The following is a 27,879-nucleotide window of genomic DNA, read 5'->3' as shown; positions in this document are numbered from 1 at the left end:
TACGTGTCGTTACCAAACATGTAGGAGCCCACGCCTTTTACTCCTCCACGCCGGGAGTCCTTGGCAGCAGTCAGCCGGCGTGTGGGAGCCACCTGTGCCCGCCAGCCTCCTCCATCCGCGGCGCGAGCAGCGGAGGCGGCGCCGTGCGCGCTCCCGACCCAGGCGCGCCGGAGAGCGAGTGCACGTGCACAGTGCAGGGAGAGGAGCCTCGGAAGGTAGACGCGCTTTTACACACACGTCCTTTTTTTTTGGTGTTAATCTTCTTTTTTTTTTTTAACAAAGTCTAAATCTTGGGCGACTACATCAGTGTGCTAACCGGATGTGGGGGCAGTGCCATGCCGACGACATGCTCTTGGATCCAGAAGAGCGGCTGCCTTCGGCGGCTTATTAGACCGGCAGAGGACACCCGCAGCAGGTAGGAAGGCAGCTTGAAGACCCTCCATCATAACACACATGTAGAGATACTGCAGGTAGGAAGGCAGCTTGAAGACCCTCCATCATAACACACATGTAGAGATAAAGCAGGTAGGAAGGCAGCTTGAAGACCCTCCATCATAACACACATGTAGAGATATAGCAGGTAGGAAGGCAGCTTGAAGACCCTCCATCATAACACACATGTAGAGATACTGCAGGTAGGAAGGCAGCTTGAAGACCCTCCATCATAACACACATGTAGAGATACAGCAGGTAGGAAGGCAGCTTGAAGACCCTCCTTCATAACACACATGTAGAGATACTGAAGGCAGCTTGAAGACCCTCCATCATAACACACATGTAGAGATACAGCAGGTAGGAAGGCAGCTTGAAGACCCTCCTTCATAACACACATGTAGATATACTGCAGGTAGGAAGGCAGCTTGAAGACCGTCCATCATAACACACATGTAGAGATACAGCAGGTAGGAAGGCAGCTTGAAGACCCTCCATCATAACACATATGTAGAGATACAGCAGGTAGGAAGGCAGCTTGAAGACCCTCCATCATAACAGACATATAAAGATACTGCAGGTAGGAAAGCAGCTTGAAGACCCTCCATCATAACACACATGTAGAGATACTGCAGGTAGGAAGGCAGCTTGACGACCCTCCTTCATAACACACATGTAGAGATACAGCAGGTAGGAAGGCAGCTTGAAGACCCTCCTTCATAACACACATGTAGAGATACTGAAGGTAGGAAGGCAGCTTGAAGACCCTCCATCATAACACACATATAAAGATACTGCAGGTAGGATGGCAGCTTGAAGACCCTCCTTCATAACACACATGTAGAGATACTGCAGGTAGGAAGTTAGCTTGAAGACCCTCCATCAGGTAGGAAGGCAGCTTGAAGACCCTCCATCATAACACACATGTAGAGATACTGCAAGTAGGAAGGCAGCTTGAAGACCCTCCATCATAACACACATGTAGAGATACTGCAGGTAGGAAGGCAGCTTGAAGACCCTCCATCATAATACACATGTAGAGATACAGCAGGTAGGAAGGCAGCTTGAAGACCCTCCATCATAACACACATGTAGAGAATACTGCAGGTAGGAAGGCAGCTCGAAGACCCTCCATCATAACACACATGTAGAGATACTGCAGGTAGGAAGGCAGCTTGAAGACCCTCCATCATAACACACATGTAGAGATACTGCAGGTAGGAAGGCAGCTTGAAGACCCTCCATCATAACACACTTGTAGAGATACTGCAGGTAGGAAGGCAGCTTGAAGACCCTCCATCATAACACACATGTAGAGATACAGCAGGTAGAAAGGCAGCTTGAAGACCCTCCATCATAACACAAATGTAGAGAATAATGCAGGTAGGAAGGCAGCTTGAAGACCCTCCATTATAACATACATGTAGAGATACTGAAGGCAGCTTGAAGACCCTCCATCATAACACACATGTAGAGATACAGCAGGTAGGAAGGCAGCTTGAAGACCGTCCATCATAACACACATGTAGAGATACAGCAGGTAGGAAGGCAGCTTGAAGACCCTCCATCATAACACACATGTAGAGATACTGCAGGTAGGAAGGCAGCTTGAAGACCGTCCATCATAACACACATGTAGAGATACTGCAGGTAGGAAGGCAGCTTGAAGACCCTCCATCATAACACACATGTAGAGATACTGCAAGTAGGAAGACATCTTGAAGACCCTCCATCATAACACACATGTAGAGATACAGCAGGTAGGAAGGCAGCTTGAAGACCCTCCATCATAACACAAATGTAGAGAATAATGCAGGTAGGAAGGCAGCTTGAAGACCCTCCATCATAACACAAATGTAGAGAATAATGCAGGTAGGAAGGCAGCTTGAAGACCCTCCATCATAACACACATGTAGAGATACTGCAGGTAGGAAGGCAGCTTGAAGCACTCCATCATAACACACATGTAGAGATACTGCAGGTAGGAAGGCAGCTTGAAGACCGTCCATCATAACACACATGTAGAGATACAGCAGGTAGGAAGGCAGCTTGAAGACCGTCCATCATAACACACATGTAGAGATACAGCAGGTAGGAAGGCAGCTTGAAGACCCTCCATCATAACACATGTAGAGATACAGCAGGTAGGAAGGCAGCTTGAAGACCCTCCATCAGAACACACATGTAGAGATACTGCAGGTAGGAAGGCAGCTTGAAGACCCTCCTTCATAACACACATGTAGAGATATAGCAGGTAGGAAGGCAGCTTGAAAACCCTCCTTCATAACACACATGTAGAGATACAGCAGGTAGGAAGACATCTTGAAGACCCTCCTTCATAACACACATGTAGAGATACAGCAGGTAGGAAGGCAGCTTGAAGACCCTCCATCATAACACACATGTAGAGATACAGCAGGTAGGAAGGCAGCTTGAAGACCCTCCTTCATAACACACATGTAGAGATACAGCAGGTAGGAAGGCAGCTTGAAGACCCTCCATCATAACACACATGTAGAGATATAGCAGGTAGGAAGGCAGCTTGAAGACCCTCCTTCATAACACACATGTAGAGATACAGCAGGTAGGAAGGCAGCTTGAAGACCCTCCATCATAACACACATATAAAGATACTGCAGGTAGGATGGCAGCTTGAAGACCCTCCATCATAACACACATGTAGAGATACTGCAGGTAGGAAGGCAGCTTGAAGACCCTCCATCATAACACACATGTAGAGATACAGCAGGTAGGAAGGCAGTTTGAAGACCCTCCATCATAACACACATGTAGAGATACAGCAGGTAGGAAGGCAGCTTGAAGACTCTCATATAGCAGGTAGGAAGGCAGCTTGAAGCACTCCATCATAACACACATGTAGAGATACTGCAGGTAGGAAGGCAGCTTGAAGACCGTCCATCATAACACACATGTAGAGATACAGCAGGGAGGAAGGCAGCTTGAAGACCCTCCATCATAACACATATGTAGAGATACAGCAGGTAGGAAGGCAGCTTGAAGACCCTCCATCATAACACACATGTAAAGATACCGCAGGTAGGAAGGCAGCTTGAAGACCCTCCATCATAACACACATGTAGAGATACAGCAGGTAGGAAGGCAGCTTGAAGACCCTCCATCATAACACACATGTAGAGATACTGCAGGTAGGAAGGCAGCTTGACGACCCTCCTTCATAACACACATGTAGAGATACAGCAGGTAGGAAGGCAGCTTGAAGACCCTCCGTCATAACACACATGTAGAGATACAGCCGGTAGGAAGGCAGCTTGAAGACCTCCATCATAACACACATGTAGAGATACAGCAGGTAGGAAGGCAGCTTGAAGACCCTCCATCATAACACACATGTAGAGATACTGCAGGTAGGAAGGCAGCTTGAAGACCCTCCTTCATAACACACATGTAGAGATATAGCAGGTAGGAAGGCAGCTTGTAAACCCTCCTTCATAACACACATGTAGAGATACAGCAGGTAGGAAGACATCTTGAAGACCCTCCTTCATAACACACATGTAGAGATACAGCAGGTAGGAAGGCAGCTTGAAGACCCTCCATCATAACACACATGTAGAGATACAGCAGGTAGGAAGGCAGCTTGAAGACCCTCCTTCATAACACACATGTAGAGATACAGCAGGTAGGAAGGCAGCTTGAAGACCCTCCATCATAACACACATGTAGAGATATAGCAGGTAGGAAGGCAGCTTGAAGACCCTCCTTCATAACACACATGTAGAGATACAGCAGGTAGGAAGGCAGCTTGAAGACCCTCCATCATAACACACATATAAAGATACTGCAGGTAGGATGGCAGCTTGAAGACCCTCCATCATAACACACATGTAGAGATACTGCAGGTAGGAAGGCAGCTTGAAGACCCTCCATCATAACACACATGTAGAGATACAGCAGGTAGGAAGGCAGCTTGAAGACCCTCCATCAGAACACACATGGAGAGATACTGCAGATAGGAAGGCAGCTTGAAGACCCTCCTTCATAACACACATGTAGAGATACAGCAGGTAGGAAGGCAGCTTGAAGACCCTCCGTCATAACACACATGTAGACATACAGCAGGTAGGAAGGCAGCTTGAAGACCCTCCATCAGAACACACATAGAGAGATACTGCAGATAGGAAGGCAGCTTGAAGACCCTCCGTCATAACACACATGTAGAGATACAGCAGGTAGGAAGGCAGCTTGAAGACCCTCCTTCAGAGATACTGCAGGTAGGAAGGCAGCTTGAAGACCCTCCATCATAACACATATGTAGAGATACAGCAGGTAGGAAGGCAGCTTGAAGACCCTCCATAACACACATGTAGGAAGGCAGCTTGAAGACCCTCCATCATAACACACATGTAGACATACAGCAGGTAGGAAGGCAGCTTGAAGACCCTCCATCAGAACACACATAGAGAGATACTGCAGATAGGAAGGCAGCTTGAAGACCCTCCTTCATAACACACATGTAGAGATACAGCAGGTAGGAAGGCAGCTTGAAGACCCTCCTTCAGAGATACTGCAGGTAGGAAGGCAGCTTGAAGACCCTCCATCATAACACATATGTAGAGATACAGCAGGTAGGAAGGCAGCTTAAAGACCCTCCATCATAACACACATATAAAGATACTGCAGGTAGGAAGGCAGCTTGAAGACCCTCCATTATAACACACATGTAGAGATACTGCAGGTAGGAAAGCAGCTTGAAGACCCTCCATCATAACACACATGTAGAGATACCGCAGGTAGGAAGGCAGCTTGAAGACCCTCCATCATAACACACATGTAGAGATACCACAGGTAGGAAGGCAGCTTGAAGACCCTCCATCATAACACACATGTAGAGATACAGCAGGTAGGAAGGCAGCTTGAAGACCCTCCATCATAACACACATGTAGAGATACAGCAGATAGGAAGGCAGCTTGAAGACCCTCCATCATAACACAAATGTAGAGAATAATGCAGGTAGGAAGGCAGCTTGAAGACCCTCCATCATAACACACATGTAGAGATACTGCAAGTAGGAAGACATCTTGAAGACCCTCCTTCATAACACACATGTAGAGATACAGCAGGTAGGAAGGCAGCTTGAAGACCCTCCATCATAACACACATGTAGAGATACTGCAGGTAGGAAGGCAGCTTGAAGACCCTCCATCATAACACACATGTAGAGATACTGCAGGTAGGAAGGCAGCTTGAAGACCCTCCATCATAACACACATGTAGAGATACAGCAGGTAGGAAGGCAGCTTGAAGACTCTCCATCATAACACACATGTAGAGATACAGCAGGTAGGAAGGCAGCTTGAAGACCCTCCGTCATAACACACATGTAGAGATGCAGCAGGTAGGAAGGCAGCTTGAAGACTCTCATATAGCAGGTAGGAAGGCAGCTTGAAGCACTCCATCATAACACACATGTAGAGATACCGCAGGTAGGAAGACAGCTTGAAGACCCTCCATCATAACACACATGTAGAGATACAGCAGGTAGGAAGGCAACTTGAAGACCCTCCATCATAACACACATGTAGAGATACAGCAGGTAGGAAGGCAGCTTGAAGACCCTCCATCATAACACACATGTAGAGATACTGCAGGTAGGAAGGCAGCTTGAAGACCCTCCATCATAACACACATGTAGAGATACTGCAGGTAGTAGGAAGGCAGCTTGAAGACCCTCCATCATAACACAAATGTAGAGAATAATGCAGGTAGGAAGGCAGCTTGAAGGCCCTCCATCATAACACACATGTAGAGATACAGCAGGTAGGAAGGCAGCTTGAAGACCCTCCATTATAACACACATGTAGAGATACTGCAGGTAGGAAGGCAGCTTGAAGACCCTCCATCATAACACACATGTAGAGATACTGCAGGTAGGAAGGCAGCTTGAAGACCCTCCATCATAACACACATGTAGAGATACTGCAGGTAGGAAGGCAGCTTGAAGACCCTCCATCATAACACACATGTAGAGATACTGCAGGTAGGAAGGCAGCTTGAAGACCCTCCATCATAACACACATGTAGAGATACTGCAGGTAGGAAGGCAGCTTGAAGACCCTCCATCATAACACACATGTAGAGATACTGCAGGTAGTAGGAAGGCAGCTTGAAGACCCTCCATCATAACACAAATGTAGAGAATAATGCAGGTAGGAAGGCAGCTTGAAGGCCCTCCATCATAACACACATGTAGAGATACAGCAGGTAGGAAGGCAGCTTGAAGACCCTCCATTATAACACACATGTAGAGATACTGCAGGTAGGAAGGCAGCTTGAAGACCCTCCATCATAACACACATGTAGAGATACTGCAGGTAGGAAGGCAGCTTGAAGACCCTCCATCATAACACACATGTAGAGATACTGCAGGTAGGAAGGCAGCTTGAAGACCCTCCATCATAACACACATGTAGAGATACTGCAGGTAGGAAGGCAGCTTGAAGACCCTCCATCATAACACACATGTAGAGATACTGCAGGTAGGAAGGCAGCTTGAAGACCCTCCATCATAACACACATGTAGAGATACTCCAGGTAGGAAGGCAGCTTGAAGACCCTCCATCATAACACACATGTAGAGATACTGCAGGTAGGAAGGCAGCTTGAAGACCCTCCATCATAACACACATGTAGAGATACTGAAGGCAGCTTGAAGACCCTCCATCATAACACACATGTAGAGATACAGCAGGTAGGAAGGCAGCTTGAAGACCCTCCTTCATAACACACATGTAGAGATACAGCAGGTAGGAATGCAGCTTGAAGACCCTCCATCATAACACACATGTAGAGATACTGAAGGCAGCTTGAAGACCCTCCATCATAACACACATGTAGAGATACAGCAGGTAGGAAGGCAGCTTGAAGACCCTCCTTCATAACACACATGTAGAGATACAGCAGGTAGGAAGGCAGCTTGAAGACCCTCCATCATAACACACATGTAGAGATACAGCAGGTGGGAAGGCAGCTTGAAGACCCTCCATCATAACACACATGTAGAGATATAGCAGGTAGGAATGCAGCTTGAAGACCCTCCATCATAACACACATGTAGAGATACTGAAGGCAGCTTGAAGACATTCCATCATAACACACATGTAGAGATACAGCAGGTAGGAAGGCAGCTTGAAGACCCTCCTTCATAACACACATGTAGAGATACAGCAGGTAGGAATGCAGCTTGAAGACCCTCCATCATAACACACATGTAGAGATACTGAAGGCAGCTTGAAGACATTCCATTATAACACACATGTAGAGATACAGCAGGTAGGAAGGCAGCTTGAAGACCCTCCATCATAACACACATGTAGAGATACAGCAGGTAGGAAGGCAGCTTGAAGACCCTCCATCATAACACACATGTAGAGATATAGCAGGTAGGAAGGCAGCTTGAAGACCCTCCATCATAACACACATGTAGAGATACTGCAAGTAGGAAGACATCTTGAAGACCTTCCTTCATAACACACATGTAGAGATATAGCAGGTAGGAAGGCAGCTTAAAGACCCTCCATCATAACACACATGTAGAGATACTGCAAGTAGGAAGGCAGCTTGAAGACCCTCCATCATAACACACATGTAGAGATACTGCAGGTAGGAAGGCAGCTTGAAGACCCTCCATCATAACACACATGTAGAGATACAGCAGGTAGGAAGGCAGCTTGAAGACCCTCCTTCATAACACACATGTAGAGATACAGCAGGTAGGAAGGCAGCTTGAAGACCCTCCATCATAACACACATGTAGAGATACTGCCGGTATGAAGGCAGCTTGAAGACCCACCATCATAACACACATGTAGAGATACTGCAGGTAGGAAGGCAGCTTGAAGACCCTCCTTCATAACACACATGTAGAGATACTGCAGGTAGGAAGGCAGCTTGAAGACCCTCCATCATAACACACATGTAGAGATACAGCAGGTAGGAAGGCAGATTGAAGACCCTCCATTATAACACACATGTAGAGATACAGCAGGTAGGAAGGCAGCTTGACCACCCTCCTTCATAACACACATGTAGAGATACAGCAGGTAGGAAGGCAGCTTGAAGACCCTCCATCATAACACACATGTAGAGATACTGCAGGTAGGAAGGCAGCTTGAAGACCCTCCATCATAACACACATGTAGAGATACTGCAGGTAGGAAGACAGCTTGAAGACCCTCCATCATAACACACATGTAGAGATACTGCAGGTAGGAAGGCAGCTTGAAGACCCTCCATCATAACACACATGAGATACAGCAGGTAGGAAGGCAGCTTGAAGACCCTCCATCATAACACACATGTAGAGATACTGCAGGTAGGAAGGCAGCTTGAAGACCCTCCTTCATAACACACATGTAGAGATACAGCAGGTAGGAAGGCAGCTTGAAGACCCTCCATCATAACACACATGTAGAGATACTGCAGGTAGGAAGGCAGCTTGAAGACCCTCCATCATAACACAAATGTAGAGATACTGCAGGTAGGAAGACATCTTGAAGACCTTCCTTCATAACACACATGTAGAGATACAGCAGGTAGGAAGGCAGCTTGAAGACCCTCCATCATAACACACATATAAAGATACTGCAGGTAGGAAGGCAGCTTGAAGACCCTCCTTCATAACACACATGTAGAGAATACTACAGTGCACAAAGTAGCAAGCTCCAGGCTAGAGTGTATGGGGAGGGGGTCAACAGCTGTTGCGTATGAACCACAGGTCAGAGTCCACCTGCAGGAAATGTTCCCCAGTTAAAAGAACTAGTAACTACCAGTTGAAACCTACCAGGCCTGAATAAAACCGGTCGATGCGAAATGTTTTTTTTTTTCACTGATGTTTTTGCAGTGTGTTTTATTGCTAACATGCTCCTATAGTCACCCTACGGCAGGGGTCGACAACACAAAATGTTGAAAGAGCCATATTGGACCAGATATAAAAAAAAATCTGTCTGGAGCTGCAAAAAATTAAAAGTCTTATATAAGTGTTATAATGAAGGCAACACATGACGTAAGTGTCTGTATTAGCTACAGTAGCCTACTATCAAAATGACTTTAAAAGCCTTATATAAGTGTTATAATGAAGACAACACATTTTGTAAGTGTCTATATTAGCTATGTTAGCCTACTATCAAAATGACTTTAAAAGCCTTATATAAGTGTTATGATGAAGGCAACACATGTAAGTGTCTATATTGGCCTACTATCAAAAATACTTTAAAAGCCTTATATAAGTGTTATAATGAAGACAACACATGACGTAAGTGTCTATATTAGCTACATTAGCCTACTATCAAAATGACTTTAAAAGCCTTATATAAGTGTTATAATGAAGGCAACACATGATGTAAGTGTCTATATTAGCTGTATTAGCCTACTATCAAAATGACTTTAAAAGCCTTATATAAGTGTTATGATGAAGGCAACACATGATGTAAGTGTCTATATTGGCCTACTATCAAAAATACTTTAAAAGTGTTGTATAAGTGTTATGATGAAGACAACACATGACGTAAGTGTCTATATTAGCTACATTAGCCTACTATCAAAATGACTTTAAAAGCCTTATATAAGTGTTATAATGAAGGCAACACATGATGTAAGTGTCTATATTAGCTACATTAGCCTACTATCAAAATGACTTTAAAAGCCTTATATAAGTGTTATAATGAAGGCAACACATGATGTGTCTATATTATCTATATTAGCCAACTATCAAAATTATTTTAAGTCTTATATAAGTGTTATAATGAAGGCAACACATGATGTAAGTGTCTATATTAGCTGTATTAGCCTACTATCAAAATGACTTTAAAAGCCTTATATAAGTGTTATAATGAAGACAACACATTTTGTAAGTGTCTATATTAGCTATGTTAGCCTACTATCAAAATGACTTTAAAAGCCTTATATAAGTGTTATGATGAAGGCAACACATGTAAGTGTCTATATTGGCCTACTATCAAAAATACTTTAAAAGTGTTGTATAAGTGTTATAATGAAGACAACACATGACGTAAGTGTCTATATTAGCTACATTAGCCTACTATCAAAATGACTTTAAAAGCCTTATATAAGTGTTATAATGAAGGCAACACATGATGTAAGTCTCTATATTGACCTACTATCAAAAATACTTTAAAAGTGTTGTATAAATGTTATAATGAAGGCAACACATGATGTAAGTGTCTATATTAGCCTTATTAGCCTACTATCAAAATGACTTTAAAAGCCTTATGTAAGTGTTATAATGAAGGCAACACATGATGTAAGTGTCTATATTAGCTATATTAGCTTACTATCAAAATGACTTTAAAAGCCTTATATAAGTGTTATAATGAAGGCAACACATGATGTAAGTGTCTATAACAGTGTTTTCAAACCTTTTTTGAGCCAAGGCACATTTTTTTCATTGAAAAAATGTGGAGGCACACCACCAGCAGAAATCATTAAAAAACAAAACTCAGTTGACAGTAAAAAGTCGTTGTCGAAAGTGTTGGATATGACTTTAAACCATAACATGCATGCATCAATATAGCTCTTGTCTCAAAGTAGGTGTACTGTCACCACCTGTCACATCACGCCCTGACTTATTTGGACTTTTTTGCTGTTTTCCCATGCGTAGTGTTTTAGTTCTTGTCTCGAGCTCCTATTTTGCTGGCTTTTCCTGTTTTGTTGATATTTTCCTGTAGCAGTTTCATGTCTTCCTTTTGAGCGCTATTCCCTGCATCTGCTTTGTTTTAGCAATCAATAATATTTAAGTTGTTGCTATTTTTTTGTGTGGACATTGTTGATTGTCATGTCATGTTGGGATGTACTTTGTGGACGCCGTCTCTGCTCCACACGCTGTAAGTCTTTGCTGTCGTCCAGCAATCTGTTTTTGTTTACTTTGTAGCCAGTTCAGTTTTAGTTTCGTTCTGCATAGACATCCCTAAGCTTCAATGCCTTTTCTTAGCGGAACTCACCTAAGTTTTAATTTAGGTTTAAGCATTAGACACCTTTTTACCTGCACGCTGCCTCCCGCTGTCCTCTGCATATTGTGATCACGACAAACCATCGTCATCTCACACGACGTGTTTACGATATCTACAAATCAATTAGCTTCCTGCTTCCATCTACTGATATAACACGGTTACTCTGCCGAGCTCTAGATAGCACCGATACTCAACAACGGCACATTATTTGCAGATTATAATTACTGGTTTGCAAAAAATATCTTTAACCCAAATACATACCTGCCAACTACTCCGGTTTTCCTGTAATTAGTACGGTTTTCATCAACCTATTCCGGGTTACGGTTGCAGTGATAAAAAATACGGTTTTTCATTAATTAAAAACATTTTTTTTTTTAAAGTTTTATTCACGAAATCGCGTAACAACAATGACAATCGACACTACTTCCCGTAACTTCCTATCGAGCCATTCCGAATGCCATGTGCGAGGCTATTTATAGCACCGCTGCCAAGCACGAGGCACCATGCAGTTGCCATTGTTTCCAAACGAGCGAACGATCATAGAATCAGCCGGAGAAAAATCGCAAACGAGTCTTAAACCGAAAAGAAAACTGCAGTCATTCCGTGAAGAATATTCAAAAGCCTATCCGGGAATAATTATCCGTTCCAAAAAGGGTGAAAACTACGCGAATTGCACCTTGTGCAGACAAGATTTTTCGATCGGACACGGAGGAATTAGCGATGTAAAAGACCACGTTGGGACAAAAGAACACAAGTCTAATGCCGTTGCTAGCGATACAAGTGGAAAACTTTCAACGTTTTTCGTCGCCCAAACAGATTCTTTGGATGTGATAAATGCCGAAGTTTTATTTACGGAGGCAATAATTGAGCATGGACTAGAATAAATTTGGATTTTAGCCACAAAAAGGTAATGACACCAATGTTATCTATTGGAATTGTTTAGTACTGTTATACTGTTAAAAGTGTTTATACTATTTATGCTTTCAAGTCCAAGTTGAAGAAATCTTGTTAAATGTTGACAGCATAACTACCAAAATACAGAAGTATGTCCTTAATATTTTTGCAGTGCTATTTCTGTTGAAAAGTTCAAATGATTACATTAGAGATGTGATGTGCCACTTTTCAAGTGTCTGATGGCTTAAATTAATTTTCATGAATTTTTCATATTTTGAATTCTTTTGAAAGGCTTACAAAAAAAACTACATTTGAATTGTAATTCCATGCTATTGACAGGACTATTAATTTTAATGAAGTTAGCTTACCATGTTTACAGTATGATAATTGTGATATAAATGTGAATTTTAGGCACAGAATATTTTTTACAATTGAACAAGGCAGTAGATTATACAAGCTTGGACAGAAAGTTAATAATGACACCAATTTTTTTTTTTTATGGAATTGTTTAGTACTGTTTTACCATTTGTTTACTGTAAAAAGTGTTTATACTGTTTATACTTTCAATTAACAAATTGAAGTCTTGTGAAAGGTTGACAGGATAACTGGCATTAACTGTCAAAATAATTTCAAACTATTGAAGTTAGCTTACAGAATAAACATGCCAATCAACCCATATGATTTTTGCTGTAATATTTTTGTTTTGAAAAGTCACTGTGACTGATAGAAAAGTGATGGTTTTAGCAACATTTTAACCTGTCTGAATGCTAATAATCATTTTGCGTCGGCCCTGGACCCCCCACCAGGACTTTGTCCTGGACCTACCGGGGCCTGCGGCCCCTGGACCCTGGCTACTAGGTTTTTCTGATTTCAAAAGTTGGCAGGTATGCAAATAGGTGAAATTACATAATCTCCCACGGCACACCAGACTGTATCTCACAGCACACTAGTGTGCCGCGGCACAGTGGTTGAAAAACATTGGTCTATATTAGCCTACTATCAAAGGCTGACGCAAATCTTCGTTCGCTGAAATGTTGTATATACATTTTTATTCTACACATGTTTGCAACATCGGAAATCATTAGTAAAATGGAGGCTTCTCACAGAATGAGATAACTTCTGGAAGTTACTGGCTCAGAATGGCCGAAGGTATAGATGTGTGTCCACTGTCCAAGTTTAAGGAAACGGCAGGCTAATGGATTTTTACAGTCTTTGCGAGCCGGGTAACGTTTGCTGTGGTCTGGAACAACATGGCACACAAACAACTATGAGAAATGCAGCCAATACAGATAATGTGTCGTGAGACATGCAAAAATACATTAAATACACAGAGGACATAAGTAAAGGAAATGAAGTGAGCTCAAATATACCTACAAACGAGGCATAGTGATGCAATATGTACATACAGCTGGCTTAAATAGCATCAATTAGCTTTAAGTCATGGTTTGACCAAATATGCCTGGTAAGCACTCCAGCAAATTAAAAAAATCAACAAAACTCACTTTTGTGCATTCACGTACAGTATAAAAATGTTTGGTGGACAAAATGAGACAAAGGAGTGGCATAAAACACGTCTTTCTGTGGCAGCATTGGAGAAAGTTGCACATGTAAACAAACTACGATGAGTTCAAGGATGACTGAAATTGGTAGGACAAAACGGTGCTCGCCAAATACTCTCATCAGTGAAGCATGTTTAATATAAACAGTGGGATTTCTAACAATTAGGAAGGGTTGTGTCATGTTTGTCCTCCTACAGAAAATATATGCAAACTAAAAATATATTTTTTCCTCATCTTTTTCCATTTTCACACAACTCTAGAGCCGCGGGTTGCTCTCTGGTAATTTCTTAATGACAGGTAAACTAGCATCAAAAGACTGCACAGTTTGAGTGGAGAGCTGCTTCCTATATAACGTGTTCACCTATCGATTACATATTGTACAAAAAAAAAATTCTAGTTAAAATGAAAAATAAGTGTTGTCAAAGTACAGTAGCTCTAATACTGAAATTATAGAAATTTCATATCACTATTATAGTCACCAAAATGATCACAGTTAATATTTTTACCACGGTATTGTTGAATGTGCTCAAAAAGTACTTGTACACACACTGAATCATATCAATGTTTATTGGTATTTTTTGTGACCTATGGAAAATATGGACAAGGAGAAACATACATAAAATGTTGACATTTTCATTTCAAATGTAACCTTCCAATGAGCTATCAAGGCAGAAAGGAAAGGAAATGTCAAAACAACAACAATCAATGTTAACACAATTCAAAAATCACAATAAAAACTATAACCTACAATAACCTCTTTAAATTAAGGTGCATAAATAAGGAATATGTAAGAAATGTGTCATGAATTTTAACAAAATAGTGCAAAGTGTAAAAAAGAAAAACTTGAGAAAAAACAATTTTTTTGCAGGTTTACTGCCAGGAAGTTATGTGTAATTTGGTTTGTTATTCTTATCAAAGTATGAAAATGAATTTATGTTATGAATTAATTATTATTCTCCAGCACCCCCTGCGACCCCGAAAGGGACAAGCGGTGGAAAATGGATGGATGGATTAATTATTATTTATATATTATTGGAGCAAATTTAAAAGTAGCACATTTGTTATCAATCAATCAATCAATGTTTATTTATATAGCCCTGAATCACATTATATTTTGTTCCTTATTTTAGTTGTACAGTCCTGCACTTTAGTTCCTACCTGATGTTGTTTCTGTACATCTGAATGGGGAACAGACGTGGGTTGAAAAGAAACGAAGAGCGTGACCAAGGTCCGTTTGGAAAAAGTCCAAAAAACTGTCGAGGTGACTTTTCCTGTTTTATCGACAATTTCTTTGCTACCTGCAGCACTCATTTTTTACTTTTCAATCAACAGCGAGATGACACAACCAAACTTGATAGTTGATACTGGTACTCGATTGGCTGTTTAGCATGTCCCGCCCATTGCTGACTGACCGTTCCAAAGGCAAGTGCAACCAACTATGCTTCATTCTTTCCCGTTTCCTCCGACCAAAAAATGCATGTTCTTTAAACGTTTTATCGAATGCATTTTAAATTGTTATCGATTACATGTCTATCGCAATATATATTGATATTGTTTTAACGGCCCATCCCTAGTACAAACCCCGTTTCCATATGAGTTGGGAAATTGTGTTAGATGTAAATATAAACGGAATACAATGATTTGCAAATCCTTTTCAACCCATATTCAGTCGAATATGCTACAAAGACAACATATTTGATGTTCAAACTGATAAACATTATTTTTTTTGCAAATAATCATTAACTTTAGAATTTGATGCCAGCAACACGTGACAAAGAAGTTGGGAAAGGTGGCAATAAATACTGATAAAGTTGAGGAATGCTCATCAAACACTTATTTGGAACATCCCACAGGTGAACAGGCAAATTGGGAACAGGTGGGTGCCATGATTGGGTATAAAAGAAGATTCCATGAAATGCTCAGTCATTCACAAACAAAGATGGGGCGAGGGTCACCACTTTGTCAACAAATGCGTGAGCAAATTGTTGAACAGTTTAAGAAAAACCTTTCTCAACCAGCTATTGCAAAGAATTTAGGGATTTCACCATCTACGGTCCGTAATATCATCAAAGGGTTCAGAGAATCTGGAGAAATCACTGCACGTAAGCAGCTAAGCCCGTGACCTTCGATCCCTCAGGCTGTACTGCATCAACAAGCGACATCAGTGTGTAAAGGATATCACCACATGGGCTCAGGAACACTTCAGAAACCCACTGTCAGTAACTAAAGTTGGTCGCTACATCTGTAAGTGCAAGTTAAAACTCTCCTATGCAAGGCGAAAACCGTTTATCAACAACACCCAGAAACGCTGTCGGCTTCGCTGGGCCTGAGCTCATCTAAGATGGACTGATACAAAGTGGAAAAGTGTTCTGTGGTCTGACAAGTCCACATTTCAAATTGTTTTTGGAAACTGTGGACGTCGTGTCCTCCGGACCAAAGAGGAAAAGAACCATCCGGATTGTTATTGGCGCAAAGTGTAAAAGCCAGCATGTGTGATGGTATGGGGGTGTATTAGTGCCCAAGACATGGGTAACTTGCACATCTGTGAAGGCGCCATTAATGCTGAAAGGTACATACAGGTTTTGGAGCAACATATGTTGCCATCCAAGCAACGTTACCATGTACGCCCCTGCTTATTTCAACAATGCCAAGCCACGTGTTACATCAACGTGGCTTCATAGTAAAAGAGTGCGGGTACTAGACTGGCCTGCCTGTAGTCCAGACCTGTCTCCCATTGAAAATGTGTGGCGCATTATGAAGCCTAAAATACCACAACGTAGACCCCCGGACTGTTGAACAACTTAAGCTGTACATCAAGCAAGAATGGGAAAGAATTCCACCTGAGAAGCTTAAAAAATGTGTCTCCTCAGTTCCCAAACGTTTACTGAGTGTTGTTAAAAGGAAAGGCCATGTAACACAGTGGTGAACATGCCCTTTCCCAACTACTTTGGCACGTGTTGCACCCATGAAAGTCTAAGTTAATTATTATTTGCAAAAAAAAAATAAAGTTTATGAGTTTGAACATCAAATATGTTGTCTTTGTAGTGCATTCAATTTAATATGGGTTGAAAAGGATTTGCAAATCATTGTATTCCGTTTATATTTACATCTAACACAATTTCCCAACTCATATGGAAACGGGGTTTGTAGAACTAAAAATGTTTTATCGGCGCAGTCCTAATAGAACTATATTTTTTATCGTAATTATTAAACTAAACACAAAAACACACTTTCATAAAACTTAAACTTATTTAAATTTAGAATTTTCTGGTAATTTTGTAAATCAGATTATTATGTATTAAATTTGTGGTATTGAATTAGAGCTGGACAATTATTTTAATATTAATCTCACCTTCGATTTTGGCTTCTCAAGGGTTGATAAAGCGCTAGCATGGTGAAATCTTACTCTATTTGATCCACTTTTTCAAAATGATTTTAAAAGCAAAATGAAAATGAAAGGTCGGATTCTACGGTTTTATCTTTTCTACTCGCACAATCTAGTTTTAGTCCCGAATGCGAGTAAATTGGTCACACCGTAAATGCCTTGACTCCCACTTAAAACACAGACTAAACTACAAAGCTAAAGCTAGCAAGAACAATCCATACACCCACAACACATCTCATCTGTTTGTGTTGTTGTGAACGACATCATCGTTACATGTCTATTGCAATATATATTGATATTGTTTTAACGGCCCAGCCCTAATAGAAGTAAAAATGTTTTATCGGCCCAGTCCTAATAGAACTAAAACATTTTTTATCGTAATTACTAAACTAAACACAAAAACACACTTTCAAAAACTTACCTTTATTTAAATTTAGAATTTTCTGGTAATTTTGTAAGTCAGATGATTATGTATTAAATTTGTGGTATTGAATTAGAGCGGGACAATTATTTTAATATTAATCTCACTTTCGATTTTGGTTTCTCAAGGGTTGATAAAGCGCTAGCATGGTGAAATCTTACTCTATTTGATCCACTTTTGAAAAATTATTTTAAAAGCAAAATGAAAATGAAAGGTCGGATTCTACGGTTTTATCTTTTCTACTCGCACAATCTAGTTTTAGTCCCGAATGCGAGTAAATTGGTCACACCGTAAATGCCTGACTCCCACTTAAAACACAGACTAAATTACAAAGCTAAAGCTAGCAAGAACAATCCATACACCCACAACACATCTCATCTGTTTGTGTTGTTGTGAACGACATCATCGTTACATGTCTATTGCAATTTATATTGATATTGTTTTAACGGCCCAGCCCTAATAGAAGTAAAAATGTTTTATCGGCCCAGTCCTAATAGAACTAAAACATTTTTTATCGTAATTATTAAACTAAACACAAAAACACACTTTCATAAAACTTACCTTTATTTAAATTTAGAATTGTCTGGTAATTTTGTAAGTCAGATGATTATGTATTAAATTTGTGGTCTTGAATTAGAGCTGGACAATTATTTTAATATTAATCTCACTTTCGATTTTGGCTTCCCAAGGGTTGATAAAGCGCTAGCATGGTGAAATCTTACTCTATTTGATCCACTTTTTAAAAATTATTTTAAAAGCAAAATGAAAATGAAAGGTCGGATTCTACGGTTTTATCTTTTCTACTCGCACAATCTAATTTTAGTCCCGAATGCGAGTAAATTGGTCACACCGTAAATGCCTTGACTCCCACTTAAAACACAGACTAAACTACAAAGCTAAAGCTAGCAAGAACAATCCACACACCCACAACACATCTCATCTGTTTGTGTTGTTGTGAATGACATCATCGTTACATGTCTATTGCAATTTATATTGATATTGTTTTAACGGCCCAGCCCTAATAGAAGTAAAAATGTTTTATCGGCCCAGTCCTAATAGAACTAAAACATTTTTTATCGTAATTATTAAACTAAACACAAAAACACACTTTCATAAAACTTACCTTATTTAAATTTAGAATTTTCTGGTAATTTTGTAAGTCAGATGATTATGTATTAAATTTGTGGTATTGAATTAGAGCTGGACAATTATTTGAATATTAATCTCAATTTCGATTTTGGCTTCTCAAGGGTTGATTTGATCCACTTTTTAAAAATTATTGTAAAAGCAAAATGAGAATGAAAGGTCGGATTCTACGATTTTATCTTTTCTACTCGCACAATCTAATTTTAGTCCCGAATGCGAGTAAATTGATCACACCGTACACTCCTGGACTCCCACTTAAAACACAGACTGAACTACAAAGCTAAAGCTAGCAAGAACAATCCAAACACCCACGCATCTCATCTTTTTGTGTTGTTGTGAACGACATCATCGATTTAAGATCAATGCACACGCAGAACAGCAGTCGCAACTTGAGAGGCTCTAATTTTTTTTTTAACAGCCTCAAGGGTTGTACCCTCAAATAGGGATGTCCCGATCCAGGATTTTGCACTTCCCATCCGATACCGATATTGTTTTTGCACTTCCGATCCGATACCGATACTGACCGATACCGATACTGACCATTACTGGCCTATCCGAGCATGTATTAAAGTTTAAAGTTATTTAGCCTACTTAGTTGTCAGAATCATGTTGAAAAGGGTTTTAGTACTCTTGATAACAACTAGCCAGGTGAATTAGGGGAGTTTGAATAATACACAATGGTTGGTAACAAGAAACTGACCTGTTTATTCAAGGATAAACACAAAATAGACAAAATTATACATGACAAACAGAAATGGCATCATTGAACTAGGGCTGGGCTATATGGCCTTTTTTTTAATATTGCGATATTTTAAAGCCATATTGCAATACACGATATATATCTCGATATTTTGCCTTAGCCTTGAATGAACACTTGATGCATATAATCACAGCAGTATGATGATTCTATGTGTTTTGATTGATTGATTGAGACTTTTATTAGTAGGTTGCACAGTGAAGTACATATTCCGTACAATTGACCACTAAATGGTAACACCCCAATAAGTTTATCAACTTGTTTAAGTTGGGGTCCACTTAAATTGATTCATGATACAGATATATACTATCAGATATATACTATCATCATAATACAGTCATCACACAAGATAATCACATTGAATTATTTACATTATTTATAATCCAGGGTGTGGAGGGGGGTGCCGCATGTAAGTGTCAAAAAGACAGCCAAAAGAGTTTGATATGAGAATAAATCTAAAGTTAAAATATAGGGTAGAAATGCACGCATTTGCAGGAAATGTAGTCTTGATTTTCAAAATTTTCTTTCAAGGCTTGCATGTCTACATTAAAACATTCTTCTTCATATTGCATTAATATATGCTACTTTTAAACTTTCATGCAGAGAAGGAAATCACAACTAAAAAAAATCACTAATTTTTTCATACGGTGTTGATCTGGAAATGTTTGCCTCGGCATTTTGATGGTGTGGACGTGTGGCACCGAATGGAGATAAGCGTCTCGACAGACGTCACAATATTTGAACAATGATGACGAAAACTGTTTTCTCTGTCAAGTCCGTGTGTCGAAAATTGTTATGCGCTTATTTTTTTATTTGATGTTGTGCGTGGCATAGATTTGCCTTGCGCAGAGGACGCTTGAGCAGTGCGTAATTGCGCAGGCGCGCACCTTAGAGGGAACGTTGGTCACACGGCTGCGCTAGCATCACAGCTAACGTTAGCCATGCTGCTACCTCTCTGCTGGGAGAGGGCGTATACGTATGTGACGTATGACGTGACAGTATGTGACGTGTGTAAGAAGGTGCGCTTGCTGTCTGTGAGAGGGAGACACAGAAAAGAGTGAGAAGAGCCTGTCGTGTAATGTCCGCAGCTAAAAGAAACTACGTGAGAATCCACAGACCTGTGGATGTGTTGAAGGTGTGCTGGAAAATGCGGAACGGAAATTAGGGAGCAGCAGAAAAGTGGAATGTATTATTTAAATCGGTGCGTTAGAAAACACGGACCAGAGTTTTTTTTTAAACTGGATCTGGATCGGCATTTTCCCATGCCTTGCCGATACACATTTTTTGGCAAATATCGGCGGCCGATCCGATCCAAATATCGGATCGGGACATCCCTACCCTCAAACAAAGATATATTCTATTCTATTCTATTCTATTCTAAAGGCTTTCTTTATCCAGAGATTTACTCCCTGAGTTTGTAAACATTAACAAAAACGATCCAGAGAATGATTTTGTAATTATAACAATATTTTTTATGTCTCGATCCAATTGTTTTAGTATCATAACATAATGATACTACACAAGGTATTGATATTTTTGGCATCTGGATCGCTCACCCCTACTTTACATTGATGCTGATGCATGCTTAGCCATTCCTTTTCCTTAAGTCCAATTGATCATTATATTTAGAAGAAACTTAGTTTATATTTCACCATGGTAGTGAGGATTAGTACATTAGAAGCAGCTTCTGATCCGGTGTTCTGGCAAGACACACCCTCCTAGAATTTACGCACTTCCTGCACGTGTGCAAGAAGGAATCTGGAAATGTAATTGTGTCTCCCTATGCATTCATCCCTTTTGAAGGAATCTTTCACTCAATACAATATTTAGCCATTTAAACACTGGGACACTGCTGTGGTAAATATCGTCTGTGCTCGGCAGCTCATCAGTCGATCTCCGATCGAAGGAAATATTGATCTGATCACATAATCACGATCTGGACATTTCTAGTAATAATGTTAAAGGGGAACATTATCACCAGACCTATGTAAGCGTCAATATATACCTTGATGTTGCAGAAAAAAGACCATATATTTTTTTAACCGATTTCTGAACTCTAAATGGGTGAATTTTGGCGAATTAAACGCCTTTCTAATATTTGCTCTCGGAGCGATGACGTCACGTTGTGACGTCACATCGGTAAGCAATCCGCCATTTTCTCAAACACAGAGTCAAATCAGCTCTGTTATTTTCCGTTTTTTCGACTGTTTTCCGTAACTTCGAGACATCATGCCTCGTCGGTGTGTTGTCGGAGGGTGTAACAACACGAACAGGGACGGATTCAAGTTGCACCAGTGGCCCAAAGATGCGAAAGTGGCAAGAAATTGGACGTTTGTTCCGCACACTTTACCGACGAAAGCTATGCTACGACAGAGATGGCAAGAATGTGTGGATATCCTGCGACACTCAAAGCAGATGCATTTCCAACCATAAAGTCAAAGAAATCTGCCGCCAGACCCCCATTGAATCTGCCGGAGTGTGTGAGCAATTCAGGGACAAAGGACCTCGGTAGCACGGCAAGCAATGGCGGCAGTTTGTTCCCGCAGACGAGCGAGCTAAACCCCCTGGATGTCTTGGCTCACACCGTCCCTCATGCCACCGAAGATGATCAAGAGAAGAATATCGACCCTAGCTTCCCTGGCCTGCTGACATCAACTCCAAAACTGGACAGTTCAGCTTTCAGGAAAAGAGAGCGGATGAGGGTATGTCTACAGAATATATTAATTGATGAAAACTGGGCTGTCTGCACTCTCAAAGTGCATGTTGTTGCCAAATGTATTTCATATGCTGTAAACCTAGTTCATAGTTGTTAGTTTCCTTTAATGCCAAACAAACACATACCAATCGTTGGTTAGAAGGCGATCGCCAAATTCGTCCTCGCTTTCTCCCGTGTCGCTGGCTGTCGTGTCGTTTTCGTCGGTTTCGCTTGCATACGGTTCAAACCGATATGGCTCAATAGCTTCAGTTTCTTCTTCAATTTCGTTTTCGCTACCTGCCTCCACACTACAACCATCCGTTTCAATACATGCGTAATCTGTTGAATCGCTTAAGCCGCTGAAATCCGAGTCTGAATCCGAGCTAATGTCGCTATAGCTTGCTGTTCTATGCGCCATGTTTGTTTGTGTTGGCATCACTATGTGACGTCACAGGAAAATGGACGGGTGTTTATAACGATGGTTAAAATCAGGCACTTTGAAGCTTTTTTTAGGGATATTGCGTGATGGGTAAAATTTTGAAAAAAACTTCGAAAAATAAAACAAGCCACTGGGAACTGATTTTTAATGGTTTTAACCCTTCTGAAATTGTGATAATGTTCCCCTTTAACACTCAAGCTAGCTAGCAATTAGTGCACTAGCTGCTTCTCCAGGAAAGAAGTTGTATCATCATAATTTTATTCAAAGTGCGGTAGTCAATCACGGCTTTATGATAATTAGAATTTGAAGCGGTAATACTGACTGTCAGAAATGTTACCGTGTTTTATCATTATACCGGTAATTATTACATCCCTATACTGATGAAAATTAGAGACCTGTGTCCTAGTACTCTTTGTTTGGGGTCAACATAGTCTTATTTAACACTATTGTTTACATTGGTGCTTTCTACTACATTTCTAAGAACAAATATAACTACAATGTCAATCAGTAAGAACATTCAATCAATCAATCAGTCAATCAATCAAAGTTTATTTATATAGCAATAAATCACAAGTGTCTCAAAGGGCTGCACAAGCCACAACGACATCCTCGACTCAGATCCCACATCAGGGCAAGAAAAACTCAACTCAATGGGATACAATGAGAAACCTTGAAGTGCCGGAAGTCGACCGGTGCAATGGACGTTGAGTTGATCTAGTTAATAATGTTAGAGTCCAGTCCATAGTGGGGCCAGCAGGATTGGATCTAGTTAATAGTGTGAGAGTCCAGTCCATAGTGGGGCCAGCAGGAGTGAATCTAGTTAATAGTGTGAGAGTCCAGTCCATAGTGGGGCCAGCAGGAGTGGATCTAGTTAATAGTGTGAGAGTCCAGTCCATAGTGGGGCCAGCAGGAGTGAATCTAATTAATAGTGTGAGAGTCCAGTCCATAGTGGGGCCAGCAGGAGTGGATCTAGTTAATAGTGTGAGAGTCCAGTCCATAGTGGGGCCAGCAGGAGTGGATCTAGTTAATAGTGTGAGAGTCCAGTCCATAGTGGGGCCAGCAGGATTGGATGTAGTTAATAGTGTGAGAGTCCAGTCCATAGTGGGGCCAGCAGGAGTGGATCTAGTTAATAGTGTGAGAGTCCAGTCCATAGTGGGGCCAGCAGGAGTGGATCTAGTTAATAGTGTGAGAGTCCAGTCCATAGTGGGGCCAGCAGGAGTGGATCTAGTTAATAGTGTGAGAATCCAGTCCATAGTGGGGCCAGCAGGAGTGGATCTAGTTAATAGTCTGAGAGTCCAGTCCATAGTGGGGCCAGCAGGAGTGGATCTAGTTAATAGTGTGAGAGTCCAGTCCATAGTGGGGCCAGCAGGAATGGATCTAGTTAATAGTGTGAGAGTCCAGTCCATAGTGGGGCCAGCAGGAATGGATCTAGTTAATAGTGTGAGAGTCCAGTCCATAGTGGGGCCTGCAGGATTGGATCTTGTTAATAGTGTGAGAGTACAGTCAATAATGGGGCCAGCAGGAGTGGATCTAGTTAATAGTGTGAGAGTCCAGTCCATAGTGGGGCCAGCAGGTGTGGATCTAGTTAATAGTGTGAGAGCCCAGTCCATAGTGGGGCCAGCAGGAGTGAATCTAGTTTATTAGTGTGAGAGTCCAGTCCATAGTGGGGCCAGCAGGAGTGGATCTAGTTAATAGTGTGAGAGTCCAGTCCATAGTGGGGCCAGCAGGAGTGGATCTAGTTAATAGTGTGAGAGTCCAGTCCATAGTGGGGCCAGCAGGAGTAGATCTAGTTAATAGTGTGAGAGTCCAGTCCATAGTGGGGCCAGCAGGAGTGGATCTAGTTAATAGTGCGAGAGTCCAGTCCATAGTGGGGCCAGCAGGAGTGGATCTAGTTAATAGTGCGAGAGTCCAGTCCATAATGGGACCAGCAGGAGTGGATCTAGTTAATAGTGTGAGAGTCCAGTCCATAGTGGGGCCAGCAGGATTGGATCTAGTTAATAGTGTGAGAGTCCAGTCCATAGTGGGGCCAGCAGGATTGGATCTAGTTAATAGTGTGAGAGTACAGTCCATAGTGGGGCCAGCAGGAGTGGATCTAGTTAATAGTGTGAGAGTACAGTCCATAGTGGGGCCAGCAGGAGTGGATCTAGTTAATAGTGCGAGAGTCCAGTCCATAGTGGGGCCAGCAGGAGTGGATCTAGTTAATAGTGCGAGAGTCCAGTCCATAATGGGACCAGCAGGAGTGGATCTAGTTAATAGTGTGAGAGTCCAGTCCATAGTGGGGCCTGCAGGATTGGATGTAGTTAATAGTGTGAGAGTCCAGTCCATAGTGGGGCCAGCAGGATTGGATGTAGTTAATAGTGTGAGAGTCCAGTCCATAGTGGGGCCAGCAGGATTGGATCTAGTTAATAGTGTGAGAGTCCAGTCCATAGTGGGGCCAGCAGGAGTGGATCTAGTTAATAGTGTGAGAGTCCAGTCCATAGTGGGGCCAGCAGGAGTGGATCTAGTTAATAGTGTGAGAGTCCAGTCCATAATGGGGCCAGCAGGTGTGGATCTAGTTAATAGTGCGAGAGTCCAGTCCATAGTGGGGCCAGCAGGAGTGGATCTAGTTAATAGTGCGAGAGTCCAGTCCATAGGGGGGCCAGCAGGAGATCAACTTGGGGTGGAGACAAGTCAGCAGTGCAGAGACGTCCTCAACTGATGCACAGATGAGTGGTCCACCCCGGGTCCTGACTTTGAACAGCTAGCGCGTCATCTTTGGTCACCGAATAACCACTCCACGCAGGAGAGGGGGGCAGAACAGAAATGAGATATATATGATATAGTTGACCCTTTCAGTACATGACTATTATTTCTGATGATGTGCATTGTCTCGCATGCCTCTTTAGAGCCAGGTGTGGGCAGCTGTTCTGCCAGCAATAAAGCTTTTAGTTTATTTGTAGGTAAACCTGCACAATAAGACACATTGTTAACTGTGTATGTTAATATTTAACCTTAGCAGATGGTGCTGTCTACTGAGCAATGTCAAATCAGATAATCATTTCCCTCAAGAACGATCATCTTAAGCTTGTGGTATGACAATTTTGTGTACGCGTTGTATTTAGTTTTCGGTTATGTTGTTTTGTTATTTGGTTACTTATCGGTTAGTGGATGCATTACCTACCCATTGTGTGTTACTTTTGCTATTATTATTCTGACTAGTACACCACGTGGTAGCGTTTATTAAACCCAAAAGTTTGAACCTGTAAGTGCAATTTATGGTAGTGCTTCAAAAACACATTAATATACATCCAAATTCATTTGAGTCTCCTACTTTTAAGAACTGTAAGACAACCATTGGAGAAAATTGGTTTTGTGTTTTTTTCTGTAACATTTTTAAATGGTATAGTTTAGAGATGTCCGATAATGTCGGCCTGCGGATATTATCGGCCAAAAAATGCTTGATTTAAAATGTAATATCGGAAATTATTGGTATCGGTTTCAAAAAGTAAAATTAATGACTTTTTAAAACGCCGCTGTACGGAGTGGTACATATCCGGTAAAACACGGACGTAGGGTATACTTGCCAACTCTCCCGATTTTCCCGGGAGACTCCCGAATTTCAGTGCCCCTCCCGAAAATCTCCCGGGGCAACCATTCTCCCGATTTCCACCCGGACAACATTATTGGGGGCGTGCCTTAAAGGCACTGCCTTTAGCGTCCTCTACAACCTGTCGTCACGTCCGCTTTTCCTCCATACAAACAGCGTGCCGGCCCAGTCACATAATATATGCGGCTTTTACACACACATAAGTGAATGCAAAGCATTCTTGGTCAACAGCCATACAGGTCACACTGAGGGTGGCCGTATAAACAACTTTAACACTGTTACAAATATGCGCCATACTGTGAATCCACACCAAACAAGAATGACAAACACATTTTGGGAGAACATCCGCACCGTAACACAACAGAACAAATACCCAGAACCCCTTGCAGCACTAACTCTTCCGGGACGCTACAATATACACCCCCGCTACCACCCCATCTCCCTTATTCGCAGGTGTCAATGTTGGCAAGTATGCTCTAGTATACTCTGGACTGAAGCTGTGTGCCTTCATTGTTTTTGTAGCTGTTGTTTTGAGGCATTTTTTAAAAAAATAAAACAAATAAATGCACTTTGTGAAAGTCAAAGTATAGTATTTCCCATAGTTGCAGTGGGTATCAGGATAATCTCAGGGAGATTCCAAACTGCTGTTTTGAGGCATGTTAAAAAAAAAAAATGCACTTTGTGGCTTCAATAATAAATATGGCAGTGCCATGTTGGCACTTTTTTCCATAACTGGAGTTGAAGTTGTTCTCTTATTTTGGAAAACCATGTTTTTGATTGATTGATTGAAACTTGTATTAGTAGATTGCACAGTACAGTATATATTCCGTACAATTGACCACTAAATGGTAACACCCCAATAAGTTTTTCAACTTGTTTAAGTCGGGGTCCACGTTAATCAATTCACGGTAAAGTTACATTGTTTAATGCATCCAGCGGGGCATCACAACAAAATTAGGCATAATAATGTGTTAATTCCACGACTGTATGTATAGGTATCAGTTGATATCGGAATCTGTAATTAAGAGTTGGACAATATCGGATATCGGCAAAAAAGCCATTATCGGACATCTCTAGTATAGTTTTTTGTTAAAGTTAAGTTAAAATACCAATGATTGTCACACACACACTAGGTGTGGTGAAATTTGTCCTCGGCATTTGACCCATCCCCTTGTTCACCCCTGGTAGGTGAGGGGAGCAGTGGGCAGCAGCGGTGCCGCGCCCGGGAATCATTTTTGGTGATTTAACCCCCAATTCCAACCCTTGATGCTGAGTGCCAAGCAGGGAGGTAATGGCTCCCATTTTTATAGTCTTTGGTATGACACGGCCGGTTTGAACTCACCACCTACCCGATCTCAGGGCGGACACTCTAACCACTAGGCCACTGAGTAGGTAATTTGCATTTTTCATGTACAGACAGGATGGTCGGTTGGCTAATTAGCCATCATTGATTATGGGTACAATTTGCAATCAATTAGTTATGGTTTTTAATTAGATTTCTTAAGGAATGGACAAATCTCTGTAAATGTTCTACACTCCTGTTTTAATGTCAGCGTCG

At 41.4% G+C, this 27,879-nt stretch overlaps 1 protein-coding gene across 2 annotated transcripts in view; it reads left to right on the top strand.

The window, feature by feature from the left end:
* The first annotated feature begins 279 nt into the window (after positions 1 to 279).
* Positions 280 to 27,879, top strand: part of LOC133614848 (rho GTPase-activating protein 32-like) — a 167,781-nt gene continuing 140,181 nt past the window's right edge. The window contains exon 1 of one of the 2 annotated variants that reach the window (XM_061973177.1): positions 280 to 415. Coding sequence is in view for 1 of the 2 variants with exons in the window: in XM_061973175.1 (XP_061829159.1) it covers positions 15,281 to 15,318 (38 nt within the window). In the remaining variant the exon portion in view is untranslated. Of the gene's footprint in view, positions 416 to 15,018; positions 15,319 to 27,879 lie in introns of those variants that run through there. The other variant, XM_061973175.1, reaches the window with a different exon arrangement.

This window comes from Nerophis lumbriciformis, linkage group LG17 (genome assembly GCF_033978685.3).
Source record: "Nerophis lumbriciformis linkage group LG17, RoL_Nlum_v2.1, whole genome shotgun sequence".
In the NCBI taxonomy this organism is placed as follows: domain Eukaryota; kingdom Metazoa; phylum Chordata; class Actinopteri; order Syngnathiformes; family Syngnathidae; genus Nerophis; species Nerophis lumbriciformis.
This window is presented reverse-complemented; position numbering and strand designations above follow the sequence as displayed.